The 17,473-nt window shown below is 36.9% G+C and overlaps 2 protein-coding genes across 2 annotated transcripts; both read left to right on the forward strand.

Annotated features, from left to right (window-relative positions):
* Window positions 1-147: 147 nt before the first annotated feature.
* On the forward strand, window positions 148-11,466 carry LOC131038131 (uncharacterized). The gene is made up of 3 exons (XM_057970458.2): window positions 148-679; window positions 869-2,790; window positions 11,207-11,466. Exon 2 carries the CDS (start codon window positions 998-1,000, stop codon window positions 2,777-2,779), a length of 1,782 nt encoding a protein of 593 aa, XP_057826441.2. The 5' UTR covers window positions 148-679; window positions 869-997; the 3' UTR covers window positions 2,780-2,790; window positions 11,207-11,466.
* LOC131859766 (uncharacterized) lies at window positions 7,485-9,195 on the forward strand. The gene is made up of 3 exons (XM_059213802.1): window positions 7,485-8,133; window positions 8,246-8,461; window positions 8,564-9,195. The coding sequence occupies exons 1-3, from the start codon at window positions 7,497-7,499 to the stop codon at window positions 8,806-8,808; spliced, it is 1,098 nt and encodes a 365-aa protein (XP_059069785.1). The 5' UTR covers window positions 7,485-7,496; the 3' UTR covers window positions 8,809-9,195.
* Window positions 11,467-17,473: the final 6,007 nt, after the last annotated feature.

The following is a 17,473-nucleotide window of genomic DNA, read 5'->3' on the forward strand; positions in this document are numbered from 1 at the left end:
TCACTTATCCATTGAGACCTTTGTTAAATTAATAACATTGTTTCCTACGTGATCTAACAATTGACCTCATGTATTGCACAAATATATGCACAAAAAATAAGCTAATCTTTTCTAAATGACCTTCTCTATGCTTATTCAGCTTATTCACTGTACCCATTGCCCGCCAATGCACACCAAGATGCACTTGCCAGTAATAATGGAAGTAGAGAATGCAAGGGAGACGGACGGAGGTCTGAGTGGGTATACAAATCTCAATTAGGAATATGCTAGGGTTTAGGAAATAATTTAACAAAAGGATTATTCTTGCAAACTGAAGAACATATTGGGAGATTTTTTCCCCTTTTTAGGGGTCGCAAACCTATGTGATGTTACAGCTAACGCACCGTTGACAGCACACAAAAAACAATTCGAATAATTTCACTCACCGGCAACGTAGGGAAGATGGAGAATATGGAACTGGTCTGAACGGGCTACATGAAGGCGTTTCAGTTTGGTTTGTTAAACATAGAAACAAACCTGTCTGAAGACTGAGCTGGCTTCATGTTTCTTCTGTCGCTGTTGTCATCAGATCTAATGCAACCCACATGCCAAATGTTTGCTTCTGCTTCTGTATTGTAGTTGCTTTTAAGATCTACGCATCCAATAACAACATCAGTTACAAAACAATTTTGGATAACTGGTATGTCTAGATATGTTTCTATTGATTTATTTCCCTAGGTAAATGAGCTGTAAGCAAACCTTTGTATGGTTTAAAAATTGCTTTCCTTTTAGAATATGTTATTGTGGAGAATTCTTCTTATACGGGCAATCTATTCATTCTAGTCATCTGGTATTTTTGTTGTTGTTTTCATTATGGCGTTTTTTTCAGAGCCGATTAGGAGGCCCAAAAGATGATCTGTGTAACTCAGGACCGATATGGATTGAATGCACAATTATAAGGGTAAAGGATTTTGCCCACTGGCAACTTACTTCCAGTATTGAAAAACAGGGAAGAAAAATGTTTCCGTATTCGAGTTTGGTGGTCTATACCGTAGTCTCTGTTGCTACAAGCTTCTTGGTTACAACATCTAGGGTTTCTATATGGATTATAGGCAGCCTGCACACCTATGTTCATCCAGAGAATGTTGTGAATGGAGATGGAGGAAATGTGAGGGCAGCCATTAGGAGACCTGAAGATAATATAGACACAAATGAAAATGCTTCTAAATTGAAGGAAAGGTCAAAACTAAACCCATCGAAAGGTTCGAAAAGGAAAAAGGATAAGCCTAAAGAAAAAACTGATTTCGATGAAACTAATGCCCAGATATTTAGAGTTAGACTAGCTGAGTCACAGATCCAGACAAGACAGTACTTTGCAGAGTATGATGAAGCTGTAATATATGCTTCATTAGGTCTTTCTAACCTTCTCACATATCAGTTTCTCCCTGGATGCTTATCATCCGATGATAAACAGGCTTCTGCTATGTTTTTTAGGGGTGACCTGGTTCCCATTCTCGTGGGATCCTTTGCAATATACAAGTTAGCTAGGTTTCTTGGCAGGGTATCTTCGGACAGGTACACGTCAAAAAAATCAGAAAAGCTATTGAGTATTTTTGTGGGTGTTTTAGGGTTCCTTATATCTCTAACAATTCTTTCAGTTTCTGCACCTGGATTTGTTGACCTCAGAGTTGGTGTCAGCAGCATTGCAAAATCAAAAGATAAAGACGGAAGTGAGATGTCTTTTGAATTTGGTTTTTTGAAGTTTCTCCTGGCATGTTTTTCTGGTTGGCTTTGTGGTCTTCTCTTCAGCCCTGCTCACAAGGCTGTTCGATCATTCTGGCTCGGTACGGATCAACTACAATGGAACTTGTCTGTCATTGGTTCTGGCAAAGTCACTCGAGTTTTGTTCTACCTGAATATCATGATGCCTGTCTTTACATCCTTACTTTGGATTAACCCAATGGCCGATATCTTTATCTCAGAGTCCAGTCAGAAACAAGGATTCAAAAATATGAAGCCTAGGATTCTTCCATATGATAAAAACCCAAGGGGCCTACAACCTGGCACAGAATACTCTGATGATCTGATTGGGCAAAACATTGAAGTTGATAATACAGGTATGCAAGATTCTGGACACCAAAGCGAAATGAGAAAGTGCTCTGAGACAAAAGAGGGATTTTTAAGTCAATGTGAGCATACATTCTATCAGAGGCAAATGAGTGAAATCAGTAATTCTGAAAAGAATCTAGATCCGAAGTCAGACATGTCTGATTCTGGTATGTTTTACAATGAAGGAGAAGATATAAAATGGTATTCCTGGAGAGCCTCCTATTCATTCCATCAAGAAAATTGGGCTCAGCAGATTGGCATGTCTCCAGCATCTTTTGAACAATTTAGGATTTGGTGTTTATTATTCACTGGAGTGTTGCAACTGTTGCTAGTGCGGTCCAATTTGCAGATGTATTTAAATGAAGCTGTTTTAATCTGGTATCAGAGGCTGCATGGTAGCAAGGTTCCCAATCTTGACTTTAGCAGGGCAAAACTCTTTCTACATAATTATTTCATCTGCCAGGTTGCATTACAGTTCTTCATTCCAGGTTCTTTGGTATTGCTATTTGTAGGCTTGTCTCGGACGAAGAGTATTGATATTGGTCCAAACTTGCCAGGCAGCTTTCTTGTTTCATCAACGTTTGTTCAAGAAGCAGCCATTTTCATGGCTTGGTGGATGCAATCTGTGTGGGCTGCACTAACCTGCTTGAACCTTGCTCTATATCGTCTTGGATTTTTGATGGTTTCATAGTCTTGTAAAAGGTCAGTGCTCATGAATGAATGGATTAAATTGTTTTGGTTTTCCCCCTAATGTGGGCATTGATAATGTTTTACAGATTTCTTTTGCTGAATATTGTATGCGGCCTACACAAAGTGAAAACTTAAAAAATCTTTTCAGTGTTTCTATCATCAGATTCTTTCTTTTTTATAGGCTTCCTTGATCTTTAATGTTTGGTTTCTGACGTTCATCTGTAAATAGTATACAAGATGGATGATTACAGCTTTGCAACCGCGTGATATGTTAGGAATTTTACAAATGTCTAGAGATATGTTAGGCATTTGCATTTGAATTGTAGTTTTCTTTTGGTGAACTAATCACAGTGCAAGATATTGTAATACACCATTAGCCAATTGGCACCAGTAGGTTAAGAGAAAAGAGATAGTAATTGCTATTAGTTATTTTGCAAACATAAAGTTGTTTAATTTGTTTAAAGCATAGAAACCACAGTCGGGAAAAAAACGCGTTTTTTCCCGATTAATCGCGGATCGGATGGAATGCCGATGAATACCCCAAAATCGCGCAAAAAAATCGTTGACTTTTTTCAACGATTTTTTACCGATTAAATCGCGGAAAATTGCGCCGAAAATCGCGCCGAAAATCGACGAAAATCGCCAATAAAATGCCACGTAAAAAATAACCCTGAACCGCGCGAAAATCGTCTGCTTTTTTTCTTTATAACTGTTTCGCGCTTCGGGTTTTCCATATCTCGCCCGATAACTTGCAGGCTGAGAGTGCGGTTTACGGTTTGCACGCTGAGAGTGCGATAACATTTAGTTTGCTCTCCTCGCTGGTGTTGCTACGCTAGTTCGCTCCAGTTCTTTCCGGCTCCTTCACCGAACTGGGCTACCTCTCCCCACCGCCATTCTTCACCTCGCTGGTGTTGCAACACTTCCAGGTATTTACGCTCAACATACATTCTGTGATAAATGACCATTCTCCAGTCTGTGCAATATTTGTCATACTGTGAAATACATTATAGATGCAAAAAAAAACGTATTTATCAAAAGTTATTTACCAACTTCCTAGTATTTATGCTCAAGAAGGTTTCAATATTACTGTTAAATTACTGTTTACTTGTTAAATACTAGAAATACAGTGAGAAAAACGTATTTTGATTTGAAACTAACATTCACAGTTTACATACTGTGAAATACATTATAGATGCAAAAAATTAATACATTATTCACCAACTGACACCATACTAAAATCTACTAAAGCACCGTAAATATGAATATGTCTCAGCATCCTCCTCGTTGGTATGCTCTTCGAATTGTGATTAGTAATCCCTTTAGCAAGCAGTTGTTTCGATACACAAAAAGTAGTCCCAATTAGCCCAATTTTTGCTTACTGCCTCTCCATACAGGTCTTAAGATTCAAGAATTGTCAATGGTGTAGTTTTAGAGTTTCATATGCACCCTGGACATTACTTCAGAGACATGAGCCATGCTCACATAGTTGATTTCTTGTGAAATTTGTCGAGACCATCTGCTGGAAGACCACACCCAATGCATCACTCAACACAGTAATTAGGGTATCAGTGACACCGGACTGTTCCTTCCCTACTTCAGAATTGTGATTGTAACAATCGGTAACAGGCAATACATCTGACCCTGCAAAAAAGGTAGAAATGTCTTCATCTACACAGCTACTACTAGAGATATGCTCTTCGTTGGGCTCTTCAGACTTAATGTTTTTTCCTGTGGAAAAATGCAATCAAAATATGAACACCCAGGTCTAACAGATTAACTTAAAATTGAATTATTTCTTTCTTACATTTAAAAAAATATATTTTCTGATAATCTACAAACACAACTCAAAAGACCATATGAACGAACTAATACAAATACTTACTCCTTACAAGCAACCAATATTTAACTCCTTAAGAGAAGCAACTTTGAAATTACTGCTAGAAGCCTAACAGTAGAAGACGAAGACAGCACTTAGAATTCCACCTTTAACTGTCATATTAGAATTTTGAATATAGTTCTCAACAATGAGAACCTAACACTTCAATCACTTTATCTCAATTCCTGGACTCCTTACATTTAAAACATTAATTCTTATTAAAAAATTACAAAATGATATTCAATAATTTAACAAAATTAAACTGATAAAATAGCACTACCAAATGGGATGGACCAATCCAACTATGATATTATATTTCCAGGTTGAGTAAAAGAGTCGAATGCCATTAGCTGTACCAAAACCCTAATGATATTTTATCATCAGACTAATAAAGAATATTACCATAAATCTACAGCTCAATACTAGAAATACAGTGAGAAAAACGTATTTTGATTTGAAACTAACATTCACAGTTTACATACTGTGAAATACATTATAGATGCAAAAAATTAATACTGTGAAATACATTATAAATGTATAAATTTTCACACTATTAACTTTTCGCATTTATAATGTATTTCATAGTTTTAAGTTAATATTACTGTAATTATTAAATATTATGTATTACTGTTAAATTACTGTTTAATTGTTTAATTATTAGATTATCATTACGTAATTAAACTATTTAAAACTTAGTAATTTCAGAAATTACTGTTAAACTATCTAGTAATTTGCAATAGTCTGTAGCTTATGTAAAACAACCCCTTTTGTAATTTCAATCACTGTCAAACCCATAAAGCTTCTCTGTACTAATACCTTTTAGATCAGCGACTGAATCTTTTTGATCAGTTGCCTTGTGATTTTGAGTTGATATGATAGTACTCTTATGACAAGTGTTCTTGACTGTATTTCCTGCTATATCTTTGATAGTAAACTCCGATTGTCCTGCTCTGAGCCTCTGAGATTGTTTGTCTCCTAGGTCACTTGATATTTGTTAAATGCTTGTAGTATTATATCCATTGCCTAAATCATTTATTCAAAATATTGTTTGTCTCCTAGGTCCCTTGGTTGGTAACGTTACTAACTCAATTTCTGATTTAGGCAATAATAAAATCCGAGAAGGTATAGATGGCTTGAGAAATGAATTTTACCTTCCTCTACAATCCTAAAGCAGTTTGTACACTTGTGTACAACTGGGCTTTAATCTTAGTAGCTTTATCAGTGTTCTTCTTTAGATCAATTAAGGAAGAAAACAACAAGTGTTGACTCTGTTTTTGCTCTATGGAATACTCTGGGAAACTAACACCATTTTGCATTTGTCTTTTCTTAGGCTGAGACTGTAAACTTTTCTGTTGTAAGTTCAAATTTTAAATTGCCTTTGGGTTTTCTTCAAGGGACTCTTGAGCATATTTAGTATTTACTTATTGACTTAATCATTGAACTGGAGTCTATCTTATATATTTTGTTCTTACTTTATTCCTCTTCATAGTTTCTACTTGGTGGTAGTGATAACAGGGTGTCCAACTTTAACCCCCCGTGCTTTGGCCTTTCATCAGCATTTATGTGAATATTTCATCTCAACTTAAACACAATAAAATAGAAACTAAGTAGAAGCACTTGAGGTACCTGCAGGAGGAAAGGGCACTTTAACTTCACTAGATCCTATTTGTATCACTGGTCTTGGAATTAAAATGTCTTTTGCATACTGCTTCAAAAAATTTAAAAACTGAGTGTAATGTTTTTGCGGAACTAATTCTTGATCACCATGCCACGCCAAAAAGACTTTGCATGGACACATTGCACAGCAATTCCTGGTAGCACGAAGGTCAAGTGCAATTGGTGTCAAGATGAGATCGGTGGTGGAATTTATCGTTTCAAATGGCATTTGTCAAAAGAACGAGGAAATAACACCGAGATATGCAAAAAATGCCCTGCAGATGTCTCGTATCAGGCAAAGCAATCTCTTGAAGGGATTGCTGAGAATAAGGCCAAAAAGGCAAGAATTGGGGTTGAACTAGGTTCTTCTTCTACAAATCCTAGGATGCATGATTTGGGTGAGGATGGTGAAGATGGGAGTTTCAGGGAATCTGGGTCGACACATAATTCTATAGCACGTGGACCAAACACAGGTGGAGGAAACACTAATGCTTTCTTCCAACCTCGTACCACACCAGGATCACAAACCACTTTGGAGAGTACAGGATGGAGGAAAACTGTCACTGAACAAGCAAAGAAGGCAATTGCTAATTATTGGTACTCCTCTCACACAGCATTCCATGCTTCCAGAAATCCATATTGGCAACCCATGGTAGATGCTATTGCAGCTGTAGGTCCTGGGTTTCAAGCCCCATCTTGTGAATCATTGAGGGTTGGTATGCTGAAAGATGCAGTAGAGGATGTTCAAGATGTTGTTAAACAACATCGATTGCAGTGGGCTAGAACCGGTTGCAGCATCATGTCAGATGGTTGGACAGATAGAAGGAACCGAACTCTCATTAACTTCCTTGTCTCTTGTGAGATTGGCACTGTTTTTTTGAAATCTGTGGATGCATCTAATATGATGAAATCCACAAATGCATTGTTTGAGATGTATGACGTGGTAGTTACGGATGTAGGGCCACAAAATGTGGTTCAATTTATCACAGACAATGCTGCTGCTTGTGTTGCTGCAGGGAGACTTCTGACAGATAAATATCCTTCCATGTTTTTTACACCATGTGCAACACATTGCCTTGATCTAACCCTAGAGGACATTGGCAAAATTGAATGGATTAAGGTTGCATTTTAGAAAACTCACAAGGTTACCAAATTTGTTTATAATCACACAAGGGTTTTGGCTATAATGCGCTTTTTCACAGGAGGCAAGGAGCTAGTTCGACCAGGAGTGACAAGATTTGCAACATATTTCCTTGCATTACAAACATTATGTGAACAAAAAGGTAATTTGAGGCGAATGTTTGTTTCAGCTGAGTGGATGGAGTCTGGTTTCACAAGTCAAGCAAATGGCATAGCAGTGGCAGAGTATATGTATTCTACCACATTTTGGGAATCTATTGAACAAATTGTAGAATTTTCAGAGCCTTTAGTAAAAGTCTTGAGACTAGTGGATGGAGATAAACCCCCCATGGGATATGTGTATGAGGCTATGGATAGGGCCAAGGAGGTGATAAGGAGTAAGATGGAAAATAACAGAGATAAGTATATGCCGTTGTGGGACATAATTGATAGGAGATGGGATGGACAAATGCACACTCCTCTCCATGCTGCAGGATATTTTCTCAATCCTCTGTTATTCTATAAGACTGACTTCCTGGAAATTGATGCTGAGATCAAACAAGGCTTCTTCAAGTGCATGGAAAAAATGTTTCCTGACTTGGAAAAATTTGATGCGGCTACGATAGAGCTGGAAATGTACAAGCATGCTAAGGGCTTTCTCTCTTCTAGGGCTGCTATACAAAGCAGAAAGACAATTCAACCAGGTAGACTCTATAAACTTTTGACAATCTCTTTATTTTGCCAACCATTAAGTTTGTTAAGATTATAACATACTCTTAGTCTTACAATATCATCTCCATATAATGTGTTTTTCAGCTGCATGGTGGGCTTCTTTTGGAGATGAAATACCAAATTTAAGGTGGATGGCGGTGCGTATTTTGAGCCAACCATGTAGCTCATCAGCTTGTGAGCGTAATTGGAGTGTGTTTGAACACATACATTCTAAGAAACGCAACCGCCTATCACAACAACGACTAAATGACTTGGTATTTGTTCATCACAACCTCCGCTTGAAGATAAGGAAAGCTCAAGGTGAGAATATTAATATATAGTTGCAGTTTTTTGACTTTTATTCACTATTCATTGGTTTTTCATTTGTAAGGGAAACACTAATTTCTACATGGGCAAAATCAGGAACTATTGAGGAATGCTTGCCAATTGACCTCGATGAGATATATCCAGAGTGCGAGTTGATTGCTGCTGCTGATGATGATGATGATGATGATGATGTTGATGATGATTATGTTGTTGCTGATCGTCCGCTTGTGTCTGAAGATTTTGATATCATGAGGCAAGCCAACTTTCGTCCTGAATGGGTTGAAGGAATTAGGACAGGCTCTTACCCAGGAGCTTCATCATCAGGGCCTCCTGCTCTCTAGCATGTCATTGCCTACATTTGAGATTTTGGAATTTTGTACTTAGTTTACAGGTTGACTTTATTCAAAGTCACAAACTATATTGTAATTGACATTTTCACATCTATCACCATCTAGATATTATTTATGGTGTAGTATATTTTGTGGAACGTAATCAGTGATATGAATATAAACAACAAAAATCTATTTCCTGCAATTCATGTTTTCAAGTGTCTATTTTATTTGCCTACAATATCTCTATGCTATGGAAATACCCTAAAATATATAAAAAAAGTAGTTTTTGATTGTTTTTCTGCAATTTTTTACGTTTTTTTGTATATCCGATTTTTTCCCGATTTTTTCCCGATTTTTTGAAAAAATCTTATACTTTTGTTTTGCCGATTAATTCCCCAAACGATTATTGTTTCCTTGGAACTTTAAAGTGCTTGGTGATAGGCATTACTGACGAGTTCAAAACCTTGACCAACTTGAATGGTTAAATAATAAAGACAGCTGACATTTCTATGCAATAGCCTTGATACTCCTATCAGTACCTGTGATAATATATATCCCTAGATGTTGCTGATGGAGTTAGAGTGTGATCTTCATGGTACATACATTTTCCAACGGATATTGTATATCTGTAGGTGAAGTTTTTATTAAATTCATCAACTTCCGAAAGCTTATGGACTAGTTTAAATCAATGTCAATGGTTCTGGTATGGATCCTGGTTGGGGTTTGTAAATTCAGAAAAAACCAATTGAGTTTAGGTTTGTTTTGGGGTTGTCCATACAAAAGAAAGTAAAAATCATATATGTTGTCAATGGAGTTAGTGTGTGATCTTCAGGGTACATACATTTGCCAACGGATATTGTATATCTGTACATACAGTTTTTATTAAATTCATCAATTTCTGAAAGCTTATGGACTAGTTTAAATCTATTGCACTGATTTTGTTACGAATTCTGGTTCGGGTTTGTAGATTTGGCAAAAAACAATTTGAGTCTGGGGTTGTTTTGGGTATAACTGCAGACTACAAATAGGAATTAAGTTTAGAAAACCACATAGCATAACATAATCAACAAAACCACCTTGAAATCTAATGTCATTTATAGTATAAATGATAAACATTATAAAATATTCATTGTTTAAACTTCAAGATCAATGTTAAGATAATAATATCAATCAATTTTTAGTGTCACTAGGATTTTTTAAATTATCGACATCATTATCAGCATTGACATTAAATGATGCAGAAACATTTGAATTCCACTGCCACTTGCACTAAAAGTGTGCTCAATTTTTGAACTCAAGTGTATCATGTTGGAAAATGGTAGAATCAAAAACTAAAAGTCAATTGCTCTGTCTCCATATCCACAGCTTCATGGGGGTTTGGGGGCAAGGCACCTAGCAGGGTTGAGGGGCAGTGCCCCTTTGGGGGGGGGTCCAGGGGCAGCGCCTTTGGTGTGTGCCTTGTTGATTGATACAAGATGGGGCTGAGGGGTAGAACATCCGCAAATAAGCTCAAATGAAGGCCTTCAAAACTACATAGATCTTCACGGTGCACATCATTTTCATAATTTTTTAAAAATACAACATCAAAGGTGAAAAAGAAAGCCAAAAAAAAGGCAGAAAAAATAGATGGTTTTGCCCTAGGTTCACTTGGGTTCCCTCGGATCCTGTTCAGGTTCATCCCAGATGAACCCGACCCCACTTTCCTTCATCTTGACTGTATCAGCAGGCAGATTTGACTGGATAACAGATCCAATTCAAACCAAAACAGGATCCGGCCAGTCTGCAGGTGGTTCTGGTAACATAGGCTTACGTTTAACAAAATCCACCTTGCACTATGATTGGGACATTGAAGCAGTATGCTAGTAGTCATCCCATGCACATTTGCATATCCCAAATAGGCTAAGGAAAATACTACCAAATTCATATTTTACTTAATTGTGATTTAAAATTATAGTTGACCTTGCCTTCTACCTTCATTTTGGTTTTTTATTTCTACCTTCATTTTGGTTTTTTATCTGGTTGGTTGCTCAAAGATGGAACTAGATTGTGAATATTTTGTCATATGGTTGTTTGTATTTTGACCTTGTTGGCTTACCTTATGTTAATGCTTTTTTTTCTCATTTCTTTGTCTTGATACCTCAACTTTACTTTCTTCTATACACAATCGTATTTTTAATTCAATTTATCTACAGAAGTAGAAATAGTTGGCAGCATAGACAAATGTGCATCGGTGATAACTTTGTGAGAAGTTATTATCAATTTATTCATGACATTAGAAGTTTCTTTTGAGAAATAATTACATTTAACTTTAGTGAAGATTTGAAATACGTAAAATTTATTATGATGCACTAATATAATAGCTCGGGATTTTATTTAACAGTTGTCTGTTTTTGTTGACTTTGATCAGATTTTCTGTCAATGAATGCCGTGACTGGCAGAATGTTTTGGGGTGTTTTTGGGCAGATTTTGTTAATGAAGTTTTTGGCATGGGTTGGAAATTTTGGTGAGTATGCTATGCTGTTGTGGCTGAGTTTGAGGTGCATTTGTTACCTTTCTATTTGAAAATAAGACATGCACGACAGTTTTAAACTTTAGAAAGGTATATTCTTGTACTCTACTGAATGGTCATATTTTGCCCGTCATTGATAAACAATTTTTCTTTTTAAAGGGCTTCTCTAGATTGTTGTTCCAACAAATATGTGCATACGTAGTGGATTGCCGACTATGGTTAGATTCCTTAACATATTCAATGGGCATGGTAGATTTTAAGTAACATCCGTTCTAGAATTTTAGAGGTCAGCAACTATATGTACTTAGATTGATGAAATTGTTGGAACTCTTATTTGGGGTGTAGTTAAATATTTGATGCAAATGAACACTTTCCCATGAAACCCAGTGTTCCCTTGGAAGAATTCATTTTATTGTTTTTATTTGCAAAGAAAAATGCAAAAAGACCATGCATGGCCTCCAACTTGACTTAGACATCATCTGGTACCTATTGATACTTTTGGATCCAGTTTATCAAGGTTTTGACTGAAATTGAAATTTGAATGTTTATTTTGTTAGGGGACATATGTGTACTTTGGCTAGCTGAAATGATTTCTCATCAAAGACAACCTTTACTTGCCATTTGAAGTGGGCATTGCCATCTTTATGGTAAAAGCAAGAGTTGTTTGCGTTACAAAGAAATGAGCTTTTGTTCATCCATCATACATCCCCAAAAAGATTTTGGCGTGCCTTCTTGCCTACAAGATATCCTCCTCTAATTAATGACTGTTAAACATGTACCTCATTCATCTACTCTTTAGTCAACGAGACAAAACAGCATGATATTCAATTCACAAGACAACAAAGATTTGAATTCTCAATACTGCTCAAACCACCTAATGGGAATACTCCCTGTGATCCATCAACTAATTTTTAACATTAATTACTAAACCATAACATTAACAACACAAACAAACAACCATCAAGATCCAACAACACTCTTAGTCCACAGTGGAAAAAATAAGATGATTTGGAGGCTTGGTTGCTATTTAGCAACTCTGCAAACCTGGTCTTCTACAATTGGTATTGACCACCCCGTCTCACTTTGACACAATCATGTTGAAGTATCATTGACTTAACATTCCTCTGACCTTCCATTAAATTATAAGAAATCCACCACAGGGACCATGCAATGTAAACAACGTGTATGTTGCTCAACCATAGTGACACTATCCCATTGATCAACCTGTACCTGTAATCACTGAATTCATCTCTATCTAAGGCTCAAGCTTACTTGATCACTTTGCTCTGCATTACTGTGTAGCAGCACTTGTCAGCTTGTATTGATCACCATTAATGGCTGGTCACCAAAACCTTCAACCTTCTTCCTATTAGTTGTGTGGGACAAAGTATAGCCTTCACACCATCTTTGCTCCTTGTCAAAGCTCAAAAATGGAAACCAAAAATAGGAACACTGTTACAAACACAACAAGAAACATGAAAGACAAAACTGCAAACACATTGAATTGAAAAAACTACTACCAGAATCGCTTCTTGAGCAGTACACCCAATCCTAAGCCAGAAGCTAACCAGAGATGGGAATGACATTCCATCACCTTGATGGGTTCTCCAACCTCCTCTTTGACCTCCTTTAAATTTCAACAACTAAATACAACGTAATAATTTTGAAAGCCTCATTGGTAGAATCAAGGTTCTCATGCATATTTGTAAGAACCATGGAAAAATAAGCTGGTGGGTTCAACGATGAATACATTCTTTTTACGATAACACCTTATATTTCCATTACAATGCCTTATATAACACACTCCAAAATTACAAGCTTAAAAACATCAACTTCTCTATGTGAGAGCAGAACCTGCTTATATTGATCACTATTAATCCTCTGGTTACCAATACCTTCAACCTCCTCTCTATCAGTGGTGTTTATAACATTCACACCATCTTTGCTCCTCATCAAAGCTCAAAAATGGAAAACCAAAAATAAGAGCACAATATTACAAACACTACATTGAACATGAAAGCCAAAACTGCAAATACATTGAATTGAATAAAATTGCAACTAAAAAATAACTACTGCTAAAACTGCAAATACATTGAATTGAAAAAATTACAACTAAAGAACAACTACGAAACTGCCTCCTGAGCAGTATACATCTCTAAGCAATGAGCTAATTAGAGATGGGAATGATCTTCCATCCCCTAGGTGGGTTCTCCAACCTCTTCTTCAAACCTCCCCCAAATTTTAGGAATTAAATAGAACACAATAATCTTTGAAAGCCTCATTAGTAGAATCAAGGTTGTAATGCATAATTGTAAGAACCATGGAAAAATAAGATGTTGGGTTCAATTGAGAATGCATCCTTTTTACAAGAAAGCCTTATACAACACACTCTAAAATTATAAACATTGAAACATCAACTTCTCCTTCAAATTATGACATAAATTGACTGAAAAAGGTAGGATAGGAACTTAAAACCTCTTTGACAGCATACTTCATTGACTTCATAAAATGTTAACTTCTAACTCTAATTTGAATCTATTTGACTATTAATTTATTAACCATTTCTTTAAATCAGAATATAGATGCTAACAAATAAATCAACTGCTTTTTTAGAAGATCCAACGCAGCCCTATAAACACAAAAAATAAGGTTTTAAGAAAATGAATAAGACAGGCAAATCTGAAATTTGTGTCAGGTGGTCTTTTCGTTTCTTCTTTGCATCATAGTTGGAATCATTGCACACCAAGAGTGATAAAAACTAGCGTCTACATGTTCATTTCTTTATCATACCATTTTTTGAGATTCTTTCTAATCATCATTTATCATGTTATTTTCCACTGCCTGGTACAGAAGATTTGTTTATGTTTAACATGATGAACGCAACCTTTGAATTCAGCAGGCTCCCAGGCACACTGAAAAAGTGGCCACCCAAAAATTTGGGTAGGCCATGAACAAATTATATTACATTCCACTAGTGGTGCAGAAGATTATTCGCTATTATCTGAAGGCGCCAAGGGTGCCAAGGCATGCTCCACACACCTAGACGTGTCAATCTCACTCACAAATATTAATCACAACGGCCACATAAATATATTTAATATCATTTTGAAACCAAACTATTGAAAAAGTGGCCATCCAAAAGATTGGGTAGACCATGGACAAAGCCTATTACATTCCTCTAAATTACAAAAGATTATACTCCATTATCTGAGGATGCTGATGGCGGCAAGGCATGAACCACAGACCTATGGAAGGGTGCCATTTTTTTATACATCTGTCCAAAAGGGCAGATACATTCTCTATGACACTTCAGTCTCACTTTACAATTTTTATTTTCTTGAAGTAAAAGTAAAAGTTTTATTTAATCACAGAAATCTTTCAAAATTTACAAGAACGGATCTGAAGGAGGGGACAACATTGGATCAAAACAACAAATCCTCCATTAAAGTGCAGGGCAATTCACTAAACTGGGTAAGTTCGTTCCAAGAATAATTTTGTCAATAAAGGGTTCCAACTCTACCAATGAGATGCTCAAAATTTATCAGAATGCTAGGTCCTTGGCTTCGGAAATTTTGTATGCAAGCTGAAAGAGGGTGTAACTTAACACCTTTGTTTGCATTTTTGTCAGCAAAATGATTCAACGTCCCAGGAATATGCTGCCAATAAATTTTATCAAAGCTTTGCAAAATCTTTGAGATGTGTGCTAGCAAAAATTGAAGCTAGATAGATTTGACCACTTGATATTGGAGAAGCACTGGATATTCAACTTGGAATCTCTTAAACGTTTAGATTTTGAGTCTATTATTTGATTACACATAAAGTCCAAACTTGTAGCCCATAAGCTTGGCAACATCGTGAGACCTGTCCAAAATTCATGCTATAGTCAGGAATCTGAAGGCGAGGTTCAGACCATAGAATGCCTCTAGCAGCAGCAATACTAGGGTTGGATTTCGAAGCTCTGTCAAAAAACAGAGCAGGATAGCTAAGTGTAGTTTTAGAGGAGGGCAGCCAGCCAGAGAGTTGTTGATAAAATCAGCAAGATTCTATTTTTTATGACATGCTTTTAATGTCTAGATAGCACGTTCACCTTTTGTTTCTATTTGAATCAGGTTTTGGCATTTTCTACAAAATGCTAAATCTTATATATCAGAACATTCTTCGGAGTAGCAGTATCTTGAAAATTCTCTCATTCTTGTCAATCCAAATTAACCACATGCAAAAAGAATGGTAAAGAAGACCATGAAAATTTTAATAGAAGCTTGCTTTTGAATGAGTTGTAGCAAATATTACATTTTTGAGTACAAATCTCAAGGTTCAATCTGTTATTGAAGCAAACTCCAAAGTTGAGAGTGAGAGAGATCCATCTTTTTCAGTCAATGATAAGGTGAGATTGAGCTTCACATTCTTTAAAACATCTGAAACAAATATGAGGTCCCAAGATGGCTCTTTTGATGAGGTTCTCTGATAAGAATCTTATTTTGTTCCCATATGTTCAGATTGTGATCAAATGATTCTTCTTCATGGATAGAGTAGACTCTAGCTCAGACTGTGTAGCAGCCTGTTGTGACCATTTCACACATCGCCCCATTTAAATGGGGACCCCCTCTTTTTGCTCGTTTTTGCTCGCCTTTCGCTTTGCTTTTTAGGGTTTTGGTAGTTTGTCAGTTGTCTGGATTAGGGTCAAGCCTTAGGGTTTCCGTTACTGTCTTTTCAGGCCAGAGTCCAGTCAGTCTTGAGAGCTTTTTTGAGCTTCCTTTCGTAGGATGCAGTTTTGAATAAAGTGAATTCGCCAGAGGCTAAGTGAGTTGGTCCATTTTCAATTGGAATTTTGAATAAATTTGTCTAAGTGTTGATGATGAAATTGTGAATTTTGTCCAATTGAGTAATTTTGACCAAATTTTGAGTTTTTTGATATTTGATCACGGGCATTGGAAATGATTTGTTTTTGCCTCGTGAAGTGATTAAACTTGTGAAATCATGATATTTTGGCCTGTAGGAGCAAAATCGCTCCTGTCCCTCAGTTAAGGACTGGAGCTCGTTTTCAAAAATCTTACTGTCTCTGCAGGATCAAGATGATTTTTCGATTGGAAGTAATAAAGGAAGGCATGATCTTTCCATTGAATATAATTTGAAGAATTTCATGAACACGGAAATGCCCCAGGAGTCAAAATCGCTCCTGTCCCTCAGTGAAGGACCGGAGCTCAAAATCAAACATTGCCTTGTCCTTGCAGGATTTGAATAACTTGACGATTTGAAGAGATCAAAGGAGATATGTTTTATCAATTGAATATAACTTGAAGTGCCTTCGTGAAGGAAAATTTGACTTTGAAGCAAAATCGCTCCTGTCCCTCAGCCAGGGACCAGGGCAAAGTTCAGTGTAGCTCCCGTCCCTCTCCCAGGGACCATAGCGAAATTCCTCATGAGGCATGTTTTGGGCAAAAAGCAAGCAAGTTTTAGGTTTGAGGCAAGCAAAGATGGTATAACGGATCCGTTGAAGATAAATTTTGAAGTTAACAAAGTGTGATGGAGCCTACAAGTACAAATTCGCTCCTGTCCCTCAGCCAGGGACCAGGGCGATATGATGGTTATGTTGCCTTTCTTCCAAGTTCAAACCACTCCAAGTCAAGGTGAAAGGTGGCAAGGACGTTTTGAAGCGTCTCAATGAAGAACAAAGTATCAAGGGTCGCCAATATTGAAAGAATTACACCAAAACACCCAGTTCGCTCCTGTCCCTCAGGCAGGGACCAGAGCGAAAGTGTTCAAATGAGGCTAAATTTGGGTTGCTATCCACATTTTGAATATTCAAAGGGGAGTTAGGAACATCGTTTTGCACTTTGAAGACAATTACAAGTTAAGATGATGGAAAATTTTCATTATATACCCAAATTCGCTCCTGTCCCTCAGTCAGGGACCAGAGCGAAATTCCTATGATGGCCTAAGTTTTAAAGGTTTATCAAGTATCAAGTGGCCAAGAGGGATCAAAGGACTTCATTTGACATGATGAAGGCAATGGCAAGTTGATGAAAGCAAGCATGAGCCTAGGACATTGAAGTTCGCTCCTGTCCCTCAGTCAGGGACCAGAGCGATATTCACTATATTTGCCAATTCATTCAAAATCATGCCTAGACAAGGTTGCACAGGGTCTAAGGTATCTTAAGAAGATGA

The sequence above is a fragment of the Cryptomeria japonica genome, chromosome 11 (assembly GCF_030272615.1).
Source record: "Cryptomeria japonica chromosome 11, Sugi_1.0, whole genome shotgun sequence".
In the NCBI taxonomy this organism is placed as follows: domain Eukaryota; kingdom Viridiplantae; phylum Streptophyta; class Pinopsida; order Cupressales; family Cupressaceae; genus Cryptomeria; species Cryptomeria japonica.